Source organism: Peromyscus eremicus, chromosome 16_21, assembly GCF_949786415.1.
Source record: "Peromyscus eremicus chromosome 16_21, PerEre_H2_v1, whole genome shotgun sequence".
Classification (NCBI taxonomy): domain Eukaryota; kingdom Metazoa; phylum Chordata; class Mammalia; order Rodentia; family Cricetidae; genus Peromyscus; species Peromyscus eremicus.
This window is the reverse complement of record NC_081432.1, coordinates 23,831,139-23,853,599: the sequence shown is the minus strand read 5'-3', so window position 1 is coordinate 23,853,599 and position 22,461 is coordinate 23,831,139. Positions and strand designations below refer to the sequence as shown.

The following is a 22,461-nucleotide window of genomic DNA, read 5'->3' as shown; positions in this document are numbered from 1 at the left end:
AGGGCCAAACTTACGCAGGTCTCCAGACTCAAGACTGACAGTGTGTGTGTGTGTGTGGGGGGGGGGGGATGTCATTGTTTTTCTCTGACATCCTCGGTGTCTCTAGGGTTTCTTTAGAACTCACATCTGGAAGCAGCTGCTCTGACCCCTTTCTGCCTGGTAGGAGGATTTGCCCCAGCACAGGAGGCGCCTCAGCTGCACTCACCTTTTCTCCCTTTTGTCCCGGAGGTCCCTACAAAGAGAAGGAAATGACAGTGTCAGGGCTCAGATCCCAGACCACATGGTCCCCAACCTCCCTGCTGGGGACAAAGAGGAGGAGCTACCAACCGGTTGTCCTCGGGGACCCACCAGGCCCTGCGGAAGAAAGCACATGTGTCAGTGGGTAGACAGATCAGAGACACATGCCTGGTGGATTGAGACTCATACTGGGCTTCTAGGCACATCTCAGACTGTCCCAAAGTCCTACAGGGCAGGACTGCCTGTGTCCAACCTGACTAAGGTGGTTTGGCTTTAGATGCTAAGCCTCAGTGGGTGTGGCCAGTTGTTCCTTGTCCCCCCCCCCCCATTCCTCCAGCCACTGACATCTCAAGGGACCTCTGCATGGGAGGCTTGGGTGTCGGAGTGTTTTATTCTGAAGGACCATACATCCTGCACCTGGGGGCCTCAGGAGACCCCAACACAGCCTGCTTCCTACTCTCCTGGCCACTGAACCAGAAAGGCTTGTGTTGTAGAATATTATCTTAAGATGCATTACATTTGTTTCTGCTGTGGAACATTTCTTTCAATGATGCAAAGATGGGTTGCGTTCTTTTATGTTGCATTTGTTGAACTCTGTGAAGCTGTGTTACTGTGCCTGTCTAAAACACCTGATTGGTCTAATAAAGAGCTGAATGGCCAATAGCAAGGCAGGAGAAAGGATAGGCGGGGCTGGCAGGCAGAGAGAATAGGAGGAGAAATCTGGAACGAGGAATAAGAAGTGAGAAAAGGAGGAGAGGAGGACATAAGGGGCCTAGCCACTCAGCTACACAGCAAGACACAGAGTAAGAAGTAAAGAAAGGTATACAGAACAGAGAAAGAAAAAAGCCCAGAGGCAAAAGGTAGACGGGATAACTTAAGAAAAGCTGGCTAGAGCCGGGCAGTGGTGGCACATGCCTTTAATCCCAGCACTTGGGAGGCAGAGGCAGGTGGATCTCTGTTAGTTCGAGGACAGCCTTTGGCTACAGAGCGAGTTCCAGGACAGGCTCCAAAGCTACACAGAGAAAACTTGTCTCGAAAAATAAAAAGAAAAAGAAAGAAAGAAATGTTAGCTAGAAACAAGCCAAGCTAAGGTCGGGCAATCATAAGTAATAATAATACTCCATGTGATTTATTTGGGATATGGGTGGTGGGCCCCCAAAATAGCAAAGAGTAAAAAACAGCCAACAATAGGCTTCAGCATGGGTGGGGCAGGCCAGCGCTGCAGACACTACATTTTGAGAGGCCCGTGGTGTACAGGAAGCCAGAATGGACACCCTAATCCACGTTCTGAGCTCCCTGGAAGACACAAGGGGACTTGGCATTTCTGTCAAGGTTGCCTTATCGTTTGGTTCAAGGGAGGAGTAGGGCTCAGTGTCTGGTGGACTTTCAGGAGACCTCACTGAAGTCCTGGTTGAGGAGGCCTGTGCTGATGTGCGGTAAGAGGGCAGGATAGAAGCAGGTGTGGGCTGATCCCTCTGGGCCAGGCTCTTCAGACCCTCACAGGGCCAAAGATGAAGGGGCTGGCGTCACCTCTGTCTCCCAGCACCAAGAAGATGACAGTGTTCAGACATGGTTCAGGGTGTGATCATGGAAGGCTAGCCATTTCCAGTCTAACACGCTCTGAATTTGAACCCTCGCCTGAGGTTCTGAGGTTGCTGTGAGCCCTCTGCTGGCCTATGGGAACCCCCTGAGTGCCAGTCTGTGGGCCTCTGGGCATCTGGGTGAGTGGCCTCAGTGTGGCAAGAGGTAGGAAAGAATCCTTCTGCTTCAGACTCACAACTGGATCTACCTGGAAACTAGAAAATTCCAAGCAGGGTCACAGTGGTGGGGCTTGAGAGTCCTGGGATAGCCACTGTGGGAAAGCAAAGGGCCACCATCTCCTAGGGAGCACCCCACCCCCACCCCGAGAGTGCTGATATTAGCGTGTTGGTCTGTGCAGTCTGGGAGTGTGAGCTTGTTACTAGTTGATCTGATAAGGTGTGAGGCATGGGTCAAGGGTGACACCCTGGATGTCTCCAATGCAGGGGATGAAGCCCACTTCTCCCTGCATGATGACCTAGGGTGGTGAGGGGTATACCCTGCTAGGGGGTGACTGTGACAGGCAGGCTCTGTCCCCTTGTAGGAGTGAGACCAGACCGTTCCCCCATCTGTCTTGTGAAGGAAAGAAAGTAGGGGGTCTTACCGTCTCTCCTTTAGGTCCAGGGTGGCCCTGGAAGGAAAGGGGTTTCATGTACATTGTCTAAACACAGAAGCCCTCACCCTGCCTGCTCCAACATGGTCCTCCTTATGCGATGCAGTTAGCTTCTTTTCTCTCTCAGCGTCCCTTGTCACTTACTCATCTGACCAGACCCTAACCTGCAGGTTGACTGGGCCAGGGGTAGGGCCTTTCTCACTTTCACTTTCTCAGCTATAGTTACCTGCTCTTCAAAGGAGAACAGAACTTAGGGTGTCTCCCCAGACCCCAGCTACATCCACGACATATACCCAGGACCTTGGGTGTATGGGGATAGCTGACCTTGTGGTCAGTAGACACGCCCACTATAGCCTCTGGGCTATATGTGGTTTGCTGGGCTGAGGTGACCAGGTCCCTACCCGGGGATCTGAGGAAGAGTTAAGAGATGTACATTATAGCCCCAGAGCATGCAATTGTGGGGACTCCAAGAGCTCTGAGGGGCAGCCATCTTCCAATTCCTATGAATGCTTGGACCAGGAGACCAAGTCCAAAGGGTTAAGGTGACCAGAGGTGGACCTGAGTGTGCACATGGAGCCTTAGCTGTGGAGGAGAACAGGAAACACCTTGGCACTTCGGTGGTACAGGAGCAGCTTGTACTCTTCCACCTGTTTACTGTTCCTGCTGCCTCCTTGCCTTCCCTGACTCCTGATCCCGTGTCCTTCAGAGTCACCAAAGTCTGCAGGTGACTTTTGCTCCACTCACTGAACCTCCAGCTTGACCACCCGAGGCTTTGCCCTGTGGTAGCCCACTGGGGTCAGAGGTGACTTACTCAAATAGCTCCTCCTCCTCTTGCCATCAGCCATTCTGGCCAGTTTTTCTTTCTATGGCAACTGTCTTTCCATGATCTGGGATGGAGGAGGACCAGGAGCCCCAGGTGAGTGAGCAGGACAGAGCCCAACTCAAGGGTCTACTTACCCCAAGGGTTCACTTACCGGCTTGCCGTCAAGACCAATAGGACCCTGCAAAGAGAAAGGCTTGATGTAAAGGCCAAGTTTCCCAGGTCTCCTGCTTAGGAGGCAGCCTGGGCAGTGTGTTCCTTGAAAGCTAGTGTTGGTCGGCACCGAGGCAGCGGCTCCTCTGGTTCTGCCCCTTAGAGCCTGTCTAGGCTCCATGGGCAAGGGTTAAAGGATACTCCAAGGGCCACCCTAGGGCCACCCGACTGCCACTTCCCAGGTAGGCCTCTCCTCGGTGCCTGGCCAGCGGCCAATCAGTTCACGTTCTCTGGCCCACCATCTGCCCACATCTGGGTATCAAATGGGATGTATCAGCTGCAAGTTCACTCACTCAGCTCCTGTCTGCCCATCACTGTCTATATGGATGTTTCTGTCCTTTCTTGTAGCAGGAGCCCAGCTCTGAGCTACTGGCCCATGAAAGGTTCTAGAGTGGGCCCTTAGTGGTTAGGAATCAGGAGGGAAAATGTGACCTCAGGGATCATCTTGGTGGATGCACTTTAACCCAACCAGGCCCAGGACCTACCTTCCTATCTCTGCTACTCTGAGCCCTCTGCACTTACCGGAAATCCGGGGAAGCCTCGAGTGCCTGGCTGGCCCTGAAAAGGACAGAACAGCAAGGATGAGTGAGGAGGGGTGGAGCCACGCCCATCCTTCCGGTTCATCTCTGTGCCCGTCTCTGACTCCATGTTATCACCGGTGAGCTGGCTATGGGAGGATGGGGAAGACAGAAAGGGAGCACCCTAGCAGAGTTCCTGCAGGGACCAAGCTGGGGAGAAGGAAGGAAGCAGCCAGCATCCTTGGGGCCTACTTCTAGAAGTGGCCGGAGATACTCCACACTGCTTGGACCCCTGGAGCCTTGACATGTAAACAAACAACAGACCAATGGGACTGTCAGGACAGGGGATGCTCACTCTGAATCGCACAGAAGTCCTGGACCAAAATTGGGTCTGTTTTCTTGATTTATAGGCATTGCTCATGGCCCCTAATCTAAGGATGGCTTGGAAGCCTGCGGAACTTGACCTTCAAAAATATATGCTTTCAGGCTAGGATGGGTCAGATTGCTGCTGCTCAGCAGGCTTCTCCCAGCAGCTGGGCAATCTCTGGGTTCCCCCTGTCTCTAGGAAGGAGAGACACCCAGGCTTGTTTCCTTAGAGGTGCAGAGTGCCACAGAGACAGTTGCATGCTTCCTGGTCACAGTCCAGTGGCTAGTGCTCAGGATTCCCAAGCAACACAAAACTGTGGCCGAAGGTCTGAGTGGCTAACTCAAAGGGCGAAGGTAACAGAGAATTGAGAAACCTGGATCCTGGTCACTCCCCTCCTCAGAATCCGACAAGCGTTTCCCTACCACTCATATCGTTCAAGGCTCCAGCAAGATGGCTCAGCAGGTAAAAACACTTGCCATAAAGCCTGATGACTTTAGTATAATCCCTGGGACCCATGAAGTGGAAGGAGAAAACAGACTCCTGCAAGTTGTCGGCACGTATGTGTGCACACACACACAGTATACTCACACATGTGCACACACACATGCACACACAAATACATGTGATAAAAATCTGTGTTTTGTTTTAGTGTTTTTGAGACAGGGTCTCATGATCTACATCCTGGCTGTCCTGAAACTCACTCTGTAGACCAAGCTGGCCTTGAATGTACCGAGATCTGCCTGCCTCTGCCTCCCGGGTGCAGGAATTAAAGGTGTGTACCAATACACCTTCATAATTGTTTGTTAGGATGAAGCTATCCTCCACTGCATCCCTGAGACCTGGTTACCTCCCTTCCTGTCTCCTCTGTGCCTCTCCTGTCTGCCCAGCAACAGTGGCTTACCTGCTTTTCCTAAAAGACATGCCAGCTTTCAGCTTGGGATCCCCTCAGCTTACATGGAAGAACTTCTTTGCAAGTATAGACTGTTGGGTCTGGCAGGCTGAGTTCTAGTCCAGCCTTCATCAACAACTGTGTGATGCCAAGCCATTGTCTAACCTCCCCAAGCCTCAGTTTCCCCATCCCTAGAACGGGAATAACCATGTAATCTCATCAGGTCACAGAACTACCACCAATTCTGCTTGCGATGTATCTGGAGATAGAAGCTCCACCATTGGGGACTTGTTGAATTAAGCTGATCAGAGGGGCACCAGAAATGAGCCAGGATGCTTGTGTTTATTGTATGCCTGTGTACATGCTCGTGTGTGTGTGTGTGTGTGTGTGTGTGTGTGTGTGTGTGTGTCCGTCCATCCATGTATGTGCAAGGTATGAGTCTAGAGGCCAGAGCACAATGCCAAACCTTCCTCTATCTGCTCTTAACATGAGTTTTAAGGACGGCGTGTCTCTTTGCTTGACCCAGAGCTCACTGATTTGGCTAGACTAGATGGTCAGTGAGTTCCGGGGATCTTCCTGTCTAGGTCTCCAGTGCTGTGGTTCCTGACACATGCCACAGTGCCTGGCTTTTAATGTGTGTGATAAAGACCTGAACTCAGGTGCTCGCTGCTCACAAGGCAAGCACTCTACCCACGAAACCATCTCCCCAGCATCTTGGGATCCCTAGAGGTCTTAATCAAGAAGCAGTTCAGAAACAAGATCCCATCCAGGGGACAATGTCTCTGGGCTCACGTGCTGTGACCCTGAAATATCCCCAGGCTCCCTGGATCTGTGCATGGAAGTACCCAGAGAAACCACGTCACCCATCTGGCCAGGTGGCATAGGACCCCTTGCCATGTCAGGGTCGGGTGCTGGCCCACAGGGAATAGCTGGCTGCTGTCAGCTGCAGGCTCAAGATGGACTTGTGGCAAGTGTCCAAAGCCAAGACAGCAGCGACACCACTCATATGTCAGAGGGCCTTGGCCTCTCAAGGATAAGGGTTGCTAAGAATAGGCCTAAGGAGAAACCCGGAAACTGTTGCAATATAATCTCTGAGACCTCCCAATGTAAACTTTCTGTAACTGCTCTGGACACGGAAAGGCCCTAGGAAGAGGTCAGGAGGGAAGGGAAGGGTTCCAAGAAGCGTCTTCACAGCCACCTCAGCTGATATTTACGTGGCTGGGATAATCACACGCTCTGTTAAATACAGTGCCAGCTCTGGTAAGGAGCACGCATCCTTCCAAACCAGGGCCAAGTCCGGGACTAACCAGGGCTTTTTCAAGGCTCTGGGGAGGAATGCTGTCATTGACCACATGGAAATGGGAGTCTGCTTCCTGGAGAGCCTGGGCATGGAGAAGGCAGTGGAGTCTTACTAAGGGATTGTAATTTACATCTCAATTTATGCTGAGCTTAGGGTCTCTGCCAGTGTTTTGGTCATGCTGAGTCCAGGCTGCAGAGCGGCTATTTGAGGCAATGTATTATTATGGTGTATACTTTAATATGTTATACTAGTATTATATGTTATTTATGGAATATGAATTATTATGTAATATGTATTATAAAGAGTATGAACAAGCAAATATGTTTGAGACAGGATCTATGTTGCTCAGGTTGGCCCTGAACTCCTGAGCTCTAGGGATCCTCCTGTCTCAGCCTCCTGAGTAGCTGGGATGGTAGGCTTCCCAATCCCTGACTTACTCTAATCTTTTCTGTTAGGTTATTTATCTTTTCTGACCTGGTCTGAGTAAAGCTATTTGTTAAGAACAGTTCCTGCAAATGCTACCTAACTCACCTTTTGTCTTTGAATTGCTCACCTAGAATTGTCGTGTTTAGATAGACAAACTTTCCCTGTGGCTTTTGGGTTTTCTGTCATGTTCAAAGAGGCCTTCTTACTGGGAATTGTAAAATATGTGTTCATATTTTGCTCATACAGTTTATGCTTTCATGTTTGACATCTTAGTATTTTGTTGTTATTCTTTTATTTTGTTTTGAGTTGGTTTCCTGACACAGGGTCTCGTGTAGCTCAGGCTGCCTCAAATCAACTATATAAGCTGGCCTTGAACTCCTGATCCTCTGGCTTCCATCACCCAAGTGCTAATATTATAGGTGTGCACCACCGTGCCCAGATTACCTCGGAATATCTTCTGCACTGACAATCTGTCTTGATAGATCTGGTAGGATAGAGATTCACTATAAAGACAGAATCAGGGGCTGGGGAGGTGGTTCAGGTGGTAAAACCTTTGCTTCAGACAACTGATGACCTGAATTTGATCCCTGGAGCACATGGAAAAATGGAAAGAGAGAGAGGACTCTGTGAAGTTGTCCTCTGATCTCCGCGTTGTGCATCATGGCAGGCATGCCCCCCCCCCCACACACACACTACACACATACAGAACCAAACTTTCCATTTGCCTTTTCCCACAGGATCTGTCTCATGCCTTAACACCCATTTCAGAACAATCCACCTTTCTCTTTCTACTGTTAAATGACACTTTTATCACAAATCAGATTCCCATGGGCATTTGGTTTTGTTTCTTTTCTAGCCATTTGTCTCAGCTGTCCTGTTCTTTTTCCTAACAGTTATGAGCTTACTTTTTTGTTTGTTTGTTTGTTTGTTTTTTTCCTGAATGAACTTCAGCATTTGATTGGACATCCAGCATTCACCAGGAACAGGCACACATTACATTTATGGATAGAGGATCTATATGTGAAAAGGGTAATTGAGCTACATCCACCCATCCCTGAAACTTATCTTGCTCTGAGGCATCTCCCCTCCCTGGCAACACCTGCCCCTCCTCCTCCTGGGGAGGGCACCGCCATGAACTGTGTGACTCAGAAGTGTGGGGTGTCCAAAACTCCTTTTCTTTTCTAAAGTTCATTTTGGTCATCACCAAAATCCACCATGTCCATATCCAATGGTGTGTGCAGGTATGTGTGTCTATGTGTATGTAGACAGATAGATAGATGGATGGGTGGATGGATAGCTAGGTAGGTAGATAGGTAGGTAGATAGATGAGTGAATGGATGGATGGGTAGGTGGATAGATAGGTAGGTAGATAGATGGATGGATGGATAGGTAAATAGATGGATGGGTGGATGGATAGATGGATGGATGGATGGATGGATGGATGGATGGATGGATAGATGGATGGATGGGTGGGTGGATGGATGGATAGATAGGTAGGTAGATAGGTAGATAGATGGATGGATGGATAGATAGATAGATAGATAGATAGATAGATAGATAGATAGATAGATAGACAGACAGAAAGACGGACGGACGGACGGACGGACGGATGGATGGATGGATGGATGGATGGATGGGTGGGTGAATGGATGGATAGACAGGTAGGTAGATAGGTAGATAGATGGATGGATAGATAGATAGATAGATAGATAGATAGAGCCCGGACCAGGGCATTTAAACAGCACTCACCTGTCACTTCCATTCAATGTGCTCCCATACAGAGGCTACCTCTGTATGCTGTGAATGTGTGTACTATTGTGTCCCTCATCCACCTAACACAACCTGAGGGCCCCCACGGCCTTGGGATACAGTTCCTGAACATCTTGTCCTTCAAGCAAAGCCCTCGCCTTGTCCTTGCTTTCCCATTCAGTCCTTTTTCTGGGTTCTTCTCTCAGTTCAGGAGCTTGACACCCCTCCGGACTCTCCTTCCCTGGGTGGACTCTGCAAGACCTTGAACGTTGGTTGTTCAGTTTTTCCTTCCCCTAAATCCATTCCTTCCTGGACTGGCCTGAGCCCAGAGGTTCCCTTCCTCTCTGTCCCTACTTACTCCCTGCCACAGCAGCACCCGTTATCTGTGCTGTCATGGCCAACGAGACTGCTATCATGGGCCTGGAGGGCAAGCAGTCAAAATCCCATCATCTATCCAAAACCTGGCAGGCTCTAGGTTCCTGACAGACACTCAGCGGGTGTGTCTACTGGTGTGGGCAGCTCTTTGTGGGTGTGTGTGGGAGCTCAGCTCCTTCCTACTGTCCCCCAAAAGCAGCTGGGGAGCCCATTGGAGGGGCTAGGCCCCTTGACATGCAGTCATCCCTAGCTTGGCCGTGACCTGCCGAGTATCTTGGGGTCTAGCCTCCCACCCTGTCTCATAGGGCTTCCATGAGGACTCCCAGACACTAGGTTCCAGCTCCTTGTTCTGTTGGGATGGGAGTCATCATTCTCCAAGGGCCTAGAGAATGGAGAAAAGGGCCTCCTTTTACTTAGACTATTGATCAGGCTCCATAGAGTGGGCAGGTGGATCTCTGAGTCTGAGGCCAGTCTGGTCTACAGAGTGAGTTCCAGGACAACCAGGGCCACACAGAGAAACCTTGTCTCAAAAAAACAAAAAACAAAACAAAGCAAAACAAACAAAAGGCAAGGCTGGTTCTGACGAGCGATATTATTCTGGGCCTTTCCTGACAGGGTGGAAAGCCACATGCCCCCATGTCTCCAGCTGCCACCTAAGGCTTGCCTACTTGACCTTTTGTCTGCCTGTCTCCTGCTCCCATAGCCTGGTGCAGCAGGGGCAGCTGAGGGGTAGCTTGGTGTCTGGAAAGGACTCAGTCAGGGTGGTTTGGCCTTCTGGCTGATGATCAGTAGCCACTGCCAGAGGACTCTGGGCATGGTCAGGACACCATGTGTCACAGATCCAATGCAGGCACCCACAAGGACCGTCATCTTCCCCTCAAGGTGAAGATCCTTTATATACAGCGACACTGGGAGCCAGAAGGGGCTGCTGGGACAAAATTGCACTTATCACTTACGAGCCTGGTAATTGGCGCGGGCATGAGATTCTCAGGTTTCTCCTGTGATGTGTTGGGGTGTGTGTGTGTGTGTGGTGGGGGAAATATCTCCTGCCTGTTCTGGAGGCCTAGGGTGTGATTAGTGCCCATCACTAATCATGCTCCTCTACTCCAGTGGGTTGCAACCCTTTTGGGGGATCGCATCCCAGATATCCTGCATATCAGATATTTGCATTCCTATTCATAACAGTAGCAAAGTTACAGTTATAAAGTATCAATGAAATAATGTTATGGTTGGGGTCACTACAGCATGAGGAACTGTATGAAAGGGTCGCAGCATTAGGAAGGTTGAGAACGGCTGGTCTTCCCACTACCCCACTCTCTCTCTCTCACTGTGTTCCCTGTACCCCCTGCTCCTTATCAGATGACAGGTTCCTTATGTTCCTCATCAGGGAAAGGGAGGTCCACGACCACACAGGACCCTGGCCAAACCCCTTCTCCTCTGTGGACCTGTTTCCTCTTCAGAGAGGCTGTGTTAGACTAGACTGAACTCCGGCCTCCTCCCTGACGCTGGTTCCATTGAAGCTGTGTGAGTGGGTCTTGGGGTCCCACTCCTTCTCCTCCTCCTCCCCAGAGCTGTGTTGTCTTGCTTGAATCCATTACCCGCACGCCAGGCAGTTCCTAAGGAAGCAGGTCAGAGGGAAGCCGGGAGGTGCTAGTTACCTCCCGGGACCCGGTACTGACAGCGAGGAGGAGGCTTGGCGTGTGGAAGGTGTGTTGGGGCCCCATTAGGACCAGGAGTGGGTGCCGGGGCCAGTGAACCTGGACTGTGTCATCTGCTCCTGGTTTCAGGAAGTGGAGATTAGTTCCAAAGAAAGCCGGGACACCCACTCAGGGCAGGCAGTGCTTCTCTGCTTTTCCCTCATGTAAACAACAGCAACCACCTCTCCTGCCTCCCAGCTGCTGGAGTTTTGTGGCGAGAGGCTAGGCCCTGGAGCCCTCCCGGGAGGCAGTAATTTAGGTATATTTAGTCAGCCCACTTTCTTTAACATCAACAGCGATGCTTGAAGACCAGCAGGGCTGACCACACGGCATGGGATGGCCACACCCAGAGGCCTGCGCCGCCGAGGCTCACCCTTCTCCCCCCAAAACCTCTTTTCATTAGCTCTCCCGACCTCCGCACCCCGCAAAAGAACAGCAACAACTTACAGGGGGACCTCGAGGCCCGACGATGGACATCCCCGCATCTCCAGGGGCACCCTGTAGGGAGACAGAGGGTGTGTGGAAGGGTAGACAGGGAGGAGAGTAGTGGGAAAAGGATGCAAAAAGGGGATGAGGGAGCTGGCATTTGGGAGAGGGGATGCCGACCCCATAGACCAAAGGGAGGCCAGAGATCAGCTGGAAACGAGGAGCCCAAAGACGATGATTAGAATATCCCAGAGGAGCCGGGCGGTGGTGGTGCACGCCTTTAATCCCAGCACTCGGGAGGCAGAGGCAGGCGGATCTCTGTGAGTTCGAGGCCAGCCTGGTCTCCAAAGCGAGTTCCAGGAAAGGCACAAAGCTACACAGAGAAACCCTGTCTCGAAAAAACCAAAAAAAAAAAAAAAAGAACATCCCAGAGGAGCTGAGAAGGGCAGTAGGAAGCAGCGGAGAGATGTGGGTGGGAGGGGACAATGGGTTCGGGAAGGGCAGACCGCGGGATCCATGACATCCGGGGCAGGAGACACCGGGTAAGGTGGTTCGGCGCTGGTATTCCACCCATTTCACCTGGCAGCACACGCCACGATTGTTAAACAGGAATGATGAGAACAGAGGGTCAAGACATACAACACCCTGCCTATATACGGGCCCAGCAGCCTTGAGTCCGAAGGCTGGCTGTCCCAGGGAATGCCACAGAAGGATGAAGGCTGTGCCCAGTGCTGAGCCCCTACAGCACGTCCCGGAGCTCCTTGGCTGGGAGTCCTGGGTGCCATCACAGGTGGTTGGGCCAGCTGGATAAATACAGGGTGTGTATGTGTAGGGGTCCCCACCAGGAGTCCATAGCAAAGGCAGGAGGGGAAGGAAAAAGCCCGGAGCCCTGAGTTAAAGTCATGGCAGTTTGCCGAGCTCACACAATCCCCCTGAGTACTGGAGCTTGGAATGTTCTGCAGCCCTGCCCTTGTGGGGAAGAGTCCGAAATGCATTTTGTTAAATGTCCTACCTCACGAACAGGTAGCAGTGATCTCAAGCCAGTAACTGTAGCACTGGAGGACATGGCTGAGGGCAAAATGCGTGCTTTGAAGGGAAACCCTGCTCCTTAGCAGCTGTGTGATTTGGGACAAGCTAATTTTCTCTGTTCATTTCCTAAACTATGGCAGAGAAAACAGCACTTAGCATATAGGCGGGATATGGACATTTCATGGGATAATACTGGAAAGCTTAAAAGCACCATGTGGTCTGAGGAAGGGGCTGTGTCTGTCTGTGCTTGGCAGTTTCACCCCCTGATAGGATGGGATCAATAGTTTTGTTCCATTTGGAAGACCGCCCAGCCCTATGACCAGTAGGCTCTCAGTCTTGGAGTCACAGTATCCGGGGCTCTTCTCCAGCTCTGTCACCTTCTAGCCATGTGGCCATGAGCACGCAACTTTTCTTCTCTGGGCCGAGTGCACAGAGAAATAGTAAAGTTTCCAGAAGGGCTGTCAGCCTTAGCTGGGCGGATAGAAACAAGAACACTTAACAGCAGGCGGAGCCTGGAGTGTGCCGGACGCCAGGAGCAACTATTACTGTTAGCATTTGTTGTTACTTTGGGGATAGGATACTCTGTTGCAGAAACAGTGTGTGGTGTGGGGGTGGGGTGGGGTGGGGGGGGAGAGTCTCATGCCTGTAATCCCAGCTCTCAGCAGGCAGGGGCACCAGGTAGGAAGACCATTATCCATTATAAGTTTTCAGGTCAGCTTGGGCTACATGGTGAGTTCTAGCCTAGCCTGGGCTACAAGTCAAACCCTGTCTTAAAAGGGGGTGGGGGAGGCAGAACAAAAAAAGCCCCACAATACTGACGTGTCCAGCGTCTGCAAGGACGGAAGAAAAGCTGAGGACCAGGAAGCCCAGGTTCTAGTCCCTGGTCACGTTGCTGCTGGGGACATCGGACAAACCTCAGTCTTTCCCTGGACCTTACTTTTTCCTCTGATTGGATAGATTATGGTCTGAAATCTTCAGAACCCACCAGGCTGCTATTTCAGAATGTCCTACCCCCACCCCGCAGACCCCCTCACCCCTACCCCCGCTATCCAGAGACTTCTGGCTTCCCAGGCAGGGTGGGAAGTTCTTTCTGTGACCCTGGGGTCCCCCTGGGCAGTCCCAGCTACACAACAGTGACAAGCCAGTCTCCTTTCCTTGAGAGTGGGTGACAGCCCACAGCTAGGAATCAGAGCAATGGGATCCATCACACGTGCTTAAGGCAAATAGGGGCAGACTCACTGAACTGGGACAGCTGGAGCCTTGCCCAGGAATCCCGGGGCTCCCAGGGCTCCACACCAGGGTGTGGAGGATGTCAGCCTCAAAGCCTCCCAGTAAGAGACAAGGCTGGGGTAAAGGTGAAGGGGGCAGCAAGGACTCACCTTCTCTCCTGGTTGACCTTTGACACCCTGGGCAGGCCGCCCCACGAAACACAGGGCAAGGGGTAGAGACGGGGGCGGGGAGGGGGGAGAGAAAAAAAGATGAGAGACAGACATGGGCACAAGAATCCGTGTTAATGGCACAGCAACTGAAAAAAAAATCACTGTGAAATAAGAAACACAGCACAACAGAATACAGATGCAGACACGCGAGGATCCTCTCAGCCAGCAAGCGCGGCCAGCTGCTCTACATCATGAGGAGAGAAACAGGGGACCCTGTCCAAGTGCTGTGTGCACGTGTGAGCGAGCGAGCGAGCGAGCGAGCGAGCGTGACCCAGGCAGAGGGACAGAGAGAAAGAGAGACCCAACCCAGTCAGAAAATCTCTCTGGGTAGCCCAGGTCCAATGGACTATGGCCAGGGCTGGGAAGAAGTTCCCAAGGCCTGTGATCATGGACCCCAGGAGCTCTGAAGGTCCCCTTGAGCACCAAGTACAGAGCCCTGCTGGATTTACTCTGTACTTACAGAAGTAAGACTGGAGCCCTTAGGGCTACACATGCCAGGTAGAGGGAAAGCTAGAGACATGTGTGTGTGCATTTGTGGGGAGTGGGGGGTGGGGGCAGAAGGTGGCTACCGGGCCTGAGTGGCTCAGGCCTGTAATCCCAACCACCTGGAGACTGAAGCAGGAAAGAATACAAATTCAAGGCCCGCCTGAACTAGAGAGTGAGTTCAAGGCCAGCTAGGGACAACTTTGTGAGATCCTGTCTCAAAGATAAAGTCTAAAGAGGGCAGAGGATTGAACTCAGTAGTAGGATGGATGCTTGCCTCATAAGCTCAAAGCCCTATATTCAATCACCAGTACTACCAAAAAAAAAAGAAAAAAAAAAAGGCAGCGGTGGTGGGAAGCAGGAGACACAAATTCTGCCAGGATGGAGGGTGAGTCTGTAGACAAAGAAAGCTGAATACCCAGCCAGAGGTCCCTTGTCATCACAGTGGCCAACGGAGAGGCAGCTTCAATCTACCCAGCTCCAAACAGGTCAGTGGCGCCACTTCTGGTGAAGTACGGGAATGACCCAGGAATTTCACACCTACTGGTCACTGGACACTTCAGTCCTTATCAAGTGGCTTATGCCAGGACCCCTAGTGAGCAGCCAAATGGGCCATCCTACATTTAAAATAGCACCAGCAGTGAGGAGCTCCAAAGTGGCTGGAAAGCTTTGCCCAGGAGGTGGGAGGCTTCCGGTGGCTCCCCTACCTCTTCCCATTGCCACCACACAGGAAGCGCTGGGAGGGGGGGGCAAGAAGGAGTAGCCTAGCCGGAAGTACATTTTGCACTCAGCGGGACTTCCTGCAGGCCAGCTGCTGCACCCAAGGGGAAAAGCTCCTAACACTTACCTAACTGACTTTGTGCGCTTCCTGGGTAGATTTTACCCATCAAATGGGATCTTTAAGGCTGTGTTTCACTTAGGTGTACTCAATACAATGACTTGCGGAAGGATGGAAGGGTAATGTCTCATCTCTAGATGGGATCCGGTGACAGCACATACAGACCCGCTGTCAAATGGGTAGACTGAGGAAGCAGAACCACAGGGCAGGCACAATGCCCAGTGTCCTGGTTTAGAATCAGTGTGAGGGCTCCATGGAGGGGGCCAGGACTCCCACACTCTGACAGGTCTTTGTAGCCTTATGATACTAAAGAATGGCACAACGCTGTTTGTACAAGCTGACTGTTTTTCCACTCTCCAAGGTACCAAGCCTTGGGGTGTGTGTGTGTGTGTGTGTGTGTGTGTGTGTGTGTGTGTGTGTGAAGCCTGGTTGCCTGCACTCAAGTACCTGCTTACTCACTTCCTAGTGCAGAATCTTGAGATCTTTACCTTCCAAGCCTTGGCTCTCTTATCCGGAGTACTGGGGGCGGGATGGAAATTGTGCCTCTAAGCATGCAGTTCTTTCGAGGACTGAATGAGCTGATACGTGAAGGCTCTTTGGTTTGGTTCAATACCCAGTGTGATGTCAGTACTAGCAAGAGTGGCCTAAGCGTGGGGTGCCCCAACTCCATGCTTGATACAGCCATGCAAATTCGCACACAGAGATGTCACAGTCATGCTTAAGGCCAATCCCGTCACAGAGACGAGGAGAGTCACAGGCAAAGGCAGCGTGTGGCAGTGGGTGCATGCTGGAGGTGAAGGCTGACGCTGGTGGGTAGTCAGCAGTCAGATGAGGAGGGCAGCCCCGACTATATCCATGTCCTGGCTACATCCTAATGCGGGCATGCCCTTCGCCCGCTCAGGCTTCTGGGTTTCTAGGCCCTGGAGACCTTCATCCTGAGGCTGACAGGACAATCCAGGGATTCAAGGCCTGGATTCAGCCCTTCTCATGTCTTCTGACCAACCACTCTCATGTCCCCTGAATGCTTTTCTCACTTTTCACAAAGGAAACAGGAACTGTATTCACCCTTATGAGGACCTCGAGGGACTCCCTGGCACCAAGTCCTGTCTTCACTTCTTCTGAGTGTAGCGCCCATCCACAGAGGGTGCTCGTGGGAGACAGTGGCAGCTCTGGGGATAGTTGCAGGGGCAGCTGGTGCCGTGGGAGTACTCAGCTCTCACTCCACCCCCCCCCCCATGTGTTCAGCGACCTTCTTGTATTTTTTTCCTCTGCTGTCCAGTGTTCTGCAGAGTACCAAGTCCCTGAGTCTCCAAGGACACATTCCAACAAGCCCTCAGTAGGTGGCAGAAACCCTGGTTGGCATTGGGACCCTAAGTACTACGGCCCGGTGAGAAATTAAAAGCAATGGTTTGTATTAAATACAACAAGTGTAACAATATTTCCTAAGAGGTTTGGGCAGATGTGGTCTCTCTTGAAATATTGGACTCTAGGAACTGAAGTTGTGTATTGCAGATGAACCGCAAGATGCTGGTTTTTTTACAGACTGGAGACTGGAATAAAATATCTTCCCCTCTCCTTCCTTGGCCTTGCTGAAGTTGCCCTGGGCAGCATTTCACTATGCATGGAGGACAAGCCAGCATGGAGAAGCAAGCAATGGCCACCCCGCAAGCAGGGGCATGTGGGCCAACTCACCACACGTCCAGGCATCCCAATGGCACCCTTGTTCCCCTGATGAAGGAGGTGGAAACAGTCAATGTGGCTGCCACCTGCCAGAGAGTCCCATGCCCTGTGCAGCCCTGGCTTGGAGGCACAGCTAGGCAGCTTTGTTGGGGCAGCTGGGGCAACATCTGGAGTGGCACCAAGGGTCACGTGGATGTTGTGGATGAACTACCCAGGAGACCTCACTAACTAGTGTCGGGACCTCCATGCCTGGATGGATCCAGACTTCTCATCTCTCATCTATGGTTTTCTGCACTCAAGCATGGTGCTACAGAATAAAGGTTACAGCCAGGGGAGGTCATCAGCCTGGGCCTCAGTGTCCCTAGGTGTCTCCAAGGCCCTTTCTCCCTTAGGCTTGTGTTGTGGCAGCCCATCAGTGATAGCCAAAATGGGCCTAGGAGTCGTCATCTTTGACTTGAAGGCACAGAGCAAGGGCGAATGACTTCCCTATGTCTGTCTGCCAGAGCCCGGGGGCGGGGGGGGGACAACGCCCATGCTCCCCAGCTTCTCCTTCTCCTGCTCTGGTGTCATACCCTGCCCCCTCTTCTCGCAGGCTGCTCCAGCATGTGGATTCACATGCTTTGTTTTGTAGCCAGGGTTACATCCTCTGGCTCTGGAAATCTGCTTACAAAGTTTCATGCGTCCCCCTTTCAGTAGAAAATCTTTTTTTGTAATCATAGGCGCGCAGACATCATAAAAATCTGGGGTGGGGCCTCAAAGGATGAGGAGCAACAGTGTATAGAAGATGATGTCCAGGCTCCTGGACAGGAGAAGATTGCCCTGAAATTTCCCTAGGGGTGTGTGTGTGTTGGGGGGGGGCGGCATTCTGAGGTGACTCTGGATCTGTTGATCCCTAAGAGGCAACCACAGAGGCAAAATGCCTCAAGGGACAAGCGGCATCCCAAGACATATGTGGGACACACAAGAAAGGCCGTCAGTTTCTGTTAGGCTTACATTGTCAAGATCAAGGGCATCTATGAGCAAAGCATTTTGCCTTTGCTAAGAATGGCACAGTGCTGGTTGTAAGCACCGACCATTTCCCCATCCTCCCTGAGCACCAGCCTTATTGAGTGGGAGATGGGGGGGGGTGACAGCTTTGAGGCTGCTGAGGTCCCTGTGAGATGCTCCTGCCTTATACCGAGAACCTGACATTTGGTGAATGCTGGGCAAAATAGCGTGGGCTAAATAAAGCGGAAGCCCACAGCACCACGGTTCTGTACGCATGTTGACAGTTCCTATCCTTTATATCCTAATAAAGGGCCAGCACGGGTGCACCTGCTAGCAGGTCACCTCACGGCCCTTCACATGGAAGGTCAGTCCCTCAACCAGCGGATCTGCCCCTCCCCCCGAGGCCATGCCAGGCCCGTGCCTGTTGTCCACTCTGACGGACGACGACCTCACAGTCCATTCACCATTCAAAAGCTTGGACTTTTGAATGATATTCCAGGGTGTGTGTGGGTCTTGGATTATTTTTCCTTTCTTTTTGGAAAATAATGTTCTTTGCAGCCCTGGCCATAAAATGCTTGGGTTAGGGACAAGCATGGGAAGGCCAGTGGCTGGAAGTGCGGCAGTGTCCCTGCTCTGCGGATCGCCCCCTAAATGCCTTTTAAAGGTGGATGTTGTAAGAGGGGAAAAAAGCCCATCCACATTCCTCTCAGTCACCTGACCATCCCCCTGCTTAGATTTCACTGGACTGAGTCACTTGCAGCCCTGGGAGAATCTCAGCACTTGACTAACAAACTGGCCACAGATTCTAGAAGCTGTTGAATTAGTCAAAAGGCTATAGTAGAATTCATATCCAGAAGGTTCTAGAATCCAATGGAAGTGGCCTTTAGCAAAGGGAGACCGGGAAGACAGGTATCAAAGGTACCCCTGTAAGCCCTCCTCCCCTGCATCCCTTCCATACTCTGCCTAGACGCCTCCTTTCTGACCTGCCATACTCCAAACCCATCCATGCCTTTCCTTAACGCCCTAGACGGCTACAGCATCTTGTCTGAACCACTCCCTGCTCCATGGCCCACAGTATCCATACCCAGTCCTCATCTCATTTACCTAAGCAGACAAATCTCTTAGGAGACTTTAAAGATGGCACTCCAACAAATATCAGTCGTGGGCCACAAGGAAGCACAGTGCTCAGCGGGGGTGTGATAATCCACTAACAATCCGCTATTGGGAAACTCGGGAGGGTTGACCAATGCACACCGCCTCCTGAGCCTGATCCTTTGTCTTCCTGTCACTGACATGGATTTGGGAATACCCACTTCTCTGAGCTGATAATGTTTTTCTCTGACTTATCAGGCGATTGCGGCTGGGGATGCTCAGAATGCCCAGGACCTATTAAAGCGCCAGGAAGTGATGGCTAGTCACATGACTTCTACCCACTTTTGTCCAAAGTCTCTGTGGTTACTCAGCCTTCTTATGGCAACTGGGGAGGAACAAAGGTTTGGAGTCCACCTTTCACCAGAGGGCCGCAGGAAGACTAGAACAGTAATTTGAATGTCATCTACCATGAAAGAGGGTGGGAATGACCCAGGGACTGGCCACTTGTTCCAGTCCCCCATTACTAAACTATCTATCTTGACAACAGCTCCTGTGTTAGGAGGGTCTGCTGCTGGGCCTGCCTGCTAACACCTCAGGAGGGTTGCCAAGACTTGTAGTCATAGGCCCCAGGTATTCTCCAGTGTACCAAAGTAGAGGGTATGGGTGTGGTTTTGCCATCAGCCACAGATTAAAGACTCCAGAGGGAGGCCACACTCAGAGAACTGTGAGGAGAACTTGCCCCCCAAGCCAGCCGGTCAAGGGACTGAGAAAGACTGAGTGATGGGACTGGAGAGTGCTCAGTGCGAGCGTGCTTGAAGTATGCCAGGGCCCCGGGCTCTATCCACAGTGGCCACATGAAAAGGGGGCAGAGAGAGAGAAGAAATAAGTTACTTACTGGGAGTCCAGGTCTTCCAGTGGGGCCCTGAAATAAAGAGGTAGAGAGTGAACTTGACACAGGTCGGAATTATGAATAGTTGATGGGGTAATATTGCCCCAATCAGCTGTGACCCCAGGGGAGTCCCCTGTACTCTAGGGGCTTTTTAGTTTGTTATCAAGACAGGGCTGGGGCTTCATTTCCGTCATCCATCCATCCACAAACCCAAATAACCAGGACCTCCTCCTATATGCCAGGTTCAGGACTAGGACAGCAAACAGAAAGATGATCCGTCCCTTCCTGTGACTCAAGGGTCACTGGGGTTTTGCCTCTCACTAGCACGCCATTGCCTCTGAATCCTTCTGTCTGGCTCCTTGTGGTACTCTGGGCACCACTTCTGCCCACTGGCCCTGACCAGGAAAGGGTAGGGATGAAAGGTAATCAGGACTCCCTGTTCCCTGTTCCACCACACAGGAGAAGCCATGGGTAGGGCAGAGCCTGCCATCTGCTCTGATGCCCCTGGTGCACGGGGCCACATCCATGCCAATGACGTGGGGCTGGGGGGGGGGGACCCATAGAGGATCGTGAGGGAGACAGTGGGACTTCTTTGATGTGTGAGACCACATAAGATCACCAACTCTGGGATGGGTCCACACTGGGGTGGGGGGTGGGGGCTCTTCAGCCTTCCTGCTTCCTGGAACCCAACGGACAAAAGTCTCCACAATGTGAAGAAGAGAAGAACCAGCTAGGCGTATGTCAGCCTAGAGTCATCCTGGCACCTGGAAGGTTGAGGCAGGAAGATGATGAAGTCTAGGCCAGCATGGACCACAGAGTAAGACTCTCTCTCAAAATAAGTAAATATATAAATAAAAAGAAATTATCCAAAAACATCCTATCAATTATACTTTCAACCATAGCAATACATACAGGAAATCTCTGAGAAACCCACAAAATCCAGAGAGTGGCTGGACCCTGACCTCAGATAGGTTTGACCCAAAAGGTACTGTACTGTACTGATAGCTGCCTTCTGCCAAGAGGGGACAGATTTCTGAGAAACTCTCAGGAGCTGAACCTGCATGGAGGAGTAGGAGTGATATTGTGAAAAGGGCCATTCTACCAAAAGCAGTCTATAGATTCAATGCAATCCCAATCAAAACACCAATACAGTTCTTTACAGAAGCTGAAGAATCAGTCTTCAACTTTATGTAGAAACGCACATACACACATACACACACAAAACCCAAACAAACAAACCAACCAAGCAGGGTAGCTAAAACAATCCTGAACGATAGGAGAACTGCAGGAGGCCACCATCCTAGACTCAGGTTGTGTTGCAGAGCTACAGAAATAAAACCAGCATGGGACTGGCATGAAGGCAGATATGTTGACGATGGAGTTGAGTTGATCAATGGAATTGAACTGAAGACCCAGACACAATGTCACATACCTATGGACACTTGATTTTTTGACAAAGAAGTAAAAAGTAACCATTGAGGAAAATAGCCTCTTCAACAAATGATGCCAGTCAAACTGGATGACTGCATGTAGAAGAATGAAAATAGATCCGTATCTCTCACCCTGCACAAAACTCAACTCCAAATGCATCAAGGGTTTCAACAGAAGACCAGCTACCCTGAATCTAATATAAGACTAAGACCAACAGTTAATGAATGGGACTTAAAAGCTGAAAAGTTTCTATATGGCAAAGGACACTGTTATTTGGACAAAGTGACAGCCTACAGAGTGGGAAGAGATCTTTAACAACTGTACATCTGATAGAAGGTTAGTATCTGAAATACATAAAGAAAAACAACAACAACAACAAAAACCCTGAACGTCAGGAAACAACTCAATTTTAGAAACGAGGTACAGATCTAACCAGAGTTCTCAAAAGATGAAACACAAATGGCTGAGAAACACTTAGAGAAATGTTCAACGTCCTTAGCCATCATGGAAACACAAATTAAAACTACTTTGAGATTTCATCTTACTCCAGTAAGAATGGCCAAGATCAATAAATGACAGCTCATGCTGGTGAGGATATGGGGTAAGGGGAACACTCATCCATTGCTGGTGGGAGTGCAAACTTGTACAGTCACTATGGAAAGCAGTATGGCAGTTCCTTGGGAAGTGGGAATTAGTCTATCTGAAGATCCAGCTCTGCCATTCTTGGGTATACACCCAAAGGACTCTGTATCCTACGATAGACACACTTGCTCATCCATGTTCACTGCTGCTCTATTCATAATACCCAGAAACTGGAAACAGCCTAGCCATCCATCAACTGATGAATGGATAATGAAAATATGGTATGCTCACACAATGGGATATGATTCACCTGTTAAGAAAAATGAAATCATCAAAGTCACAGGTAAATAAATGAAACAAGGAACAATCATCCCGAGTGAGGTAACCCAGATCTCAAAAGACAAATATTGTATGTTTTCTATTATATGTGGATGTTAGCTTTTAAGTTTCCAGTGTGTTCATTTTAATCCGAAAAACCACAGAGGTTAGGTACCTAGTGAGGAACCAGGGGGGAGGAACCTCAAGGAAGGGAAAACAGAATACAGTGTTATGGGGGGATAGAGAGGAAACTAGGATAGGAGGATTCAGTAGGGAGGGGGATGGGAGGACAGGGTAAAGGAGGGATATGGGGAGTAGCAGCTCACACTAAAGGCCATTTGAAAATGATATGGAAGCCTACTACTGTAGTCGCTCCTTAAAATAGAAACACACACGAAACAGAGTCACCAAACAGGGGAGCCAGTACCTCAACTAGACATCTTATGCCACCAAGTAAAACCTCCAGTCTAGGAATGACTTATACA

General features: G+C 50.7%; 1 protein-coding gene across 1 annotated transcript in view; it reads right to left on the bottom strand.

The window, feature by feature from the left end:
* Col13a1 (collagen type XIII alpha 1 chain) overlaps nucleotides 1-22,461 on the bottom strand; it is a 142,362-nt gene that overhangs the window by 56,781 nt on the left and 63,120 nt on the right. Inside the window, exons 4-12 of the mRNA XM_059281562.1 lie at nucleotides 19,652-19,678; nucleotides 16,690-16,725; nucleotides 13,617-13,643; nucleotides 11,230-11,280; nucleotides 3,984-4,019; nucleotides 3,403-3,429; nucleotides 2,420-2,446; nucleotides 328-354; nucleotides 206-232 (exon numbers count right to left, since the gene is read on the bottom strand). Of these exons, the coding sequence (XP_059137545.1) occupies nucleotides 206-232; nucleotides 328-354; nucleotides 2,420-2,446; nucleotides 3,403-3,429; nucleotides 3,984-4,019; nucleotides 11,230-11,280; nucleotides 13,617-13,643; nucleotides 16,690-16,725; nucleotides 19,652-19,678 (285 nt within the window). The remainder of the gene's footprint in view (nucleotides 1-205; nucleotides 233-327; nucleotides 355-2,419; nucleotides 2,447-3,402; nucleotides 3,430-3,983; nucleotides 4,020-11,229; nucleotides 11,281-13,616; nucleotides 13,644-16,689; nucleotides 16,726-19,651; nucleotides 19,679-22,461) is intronic.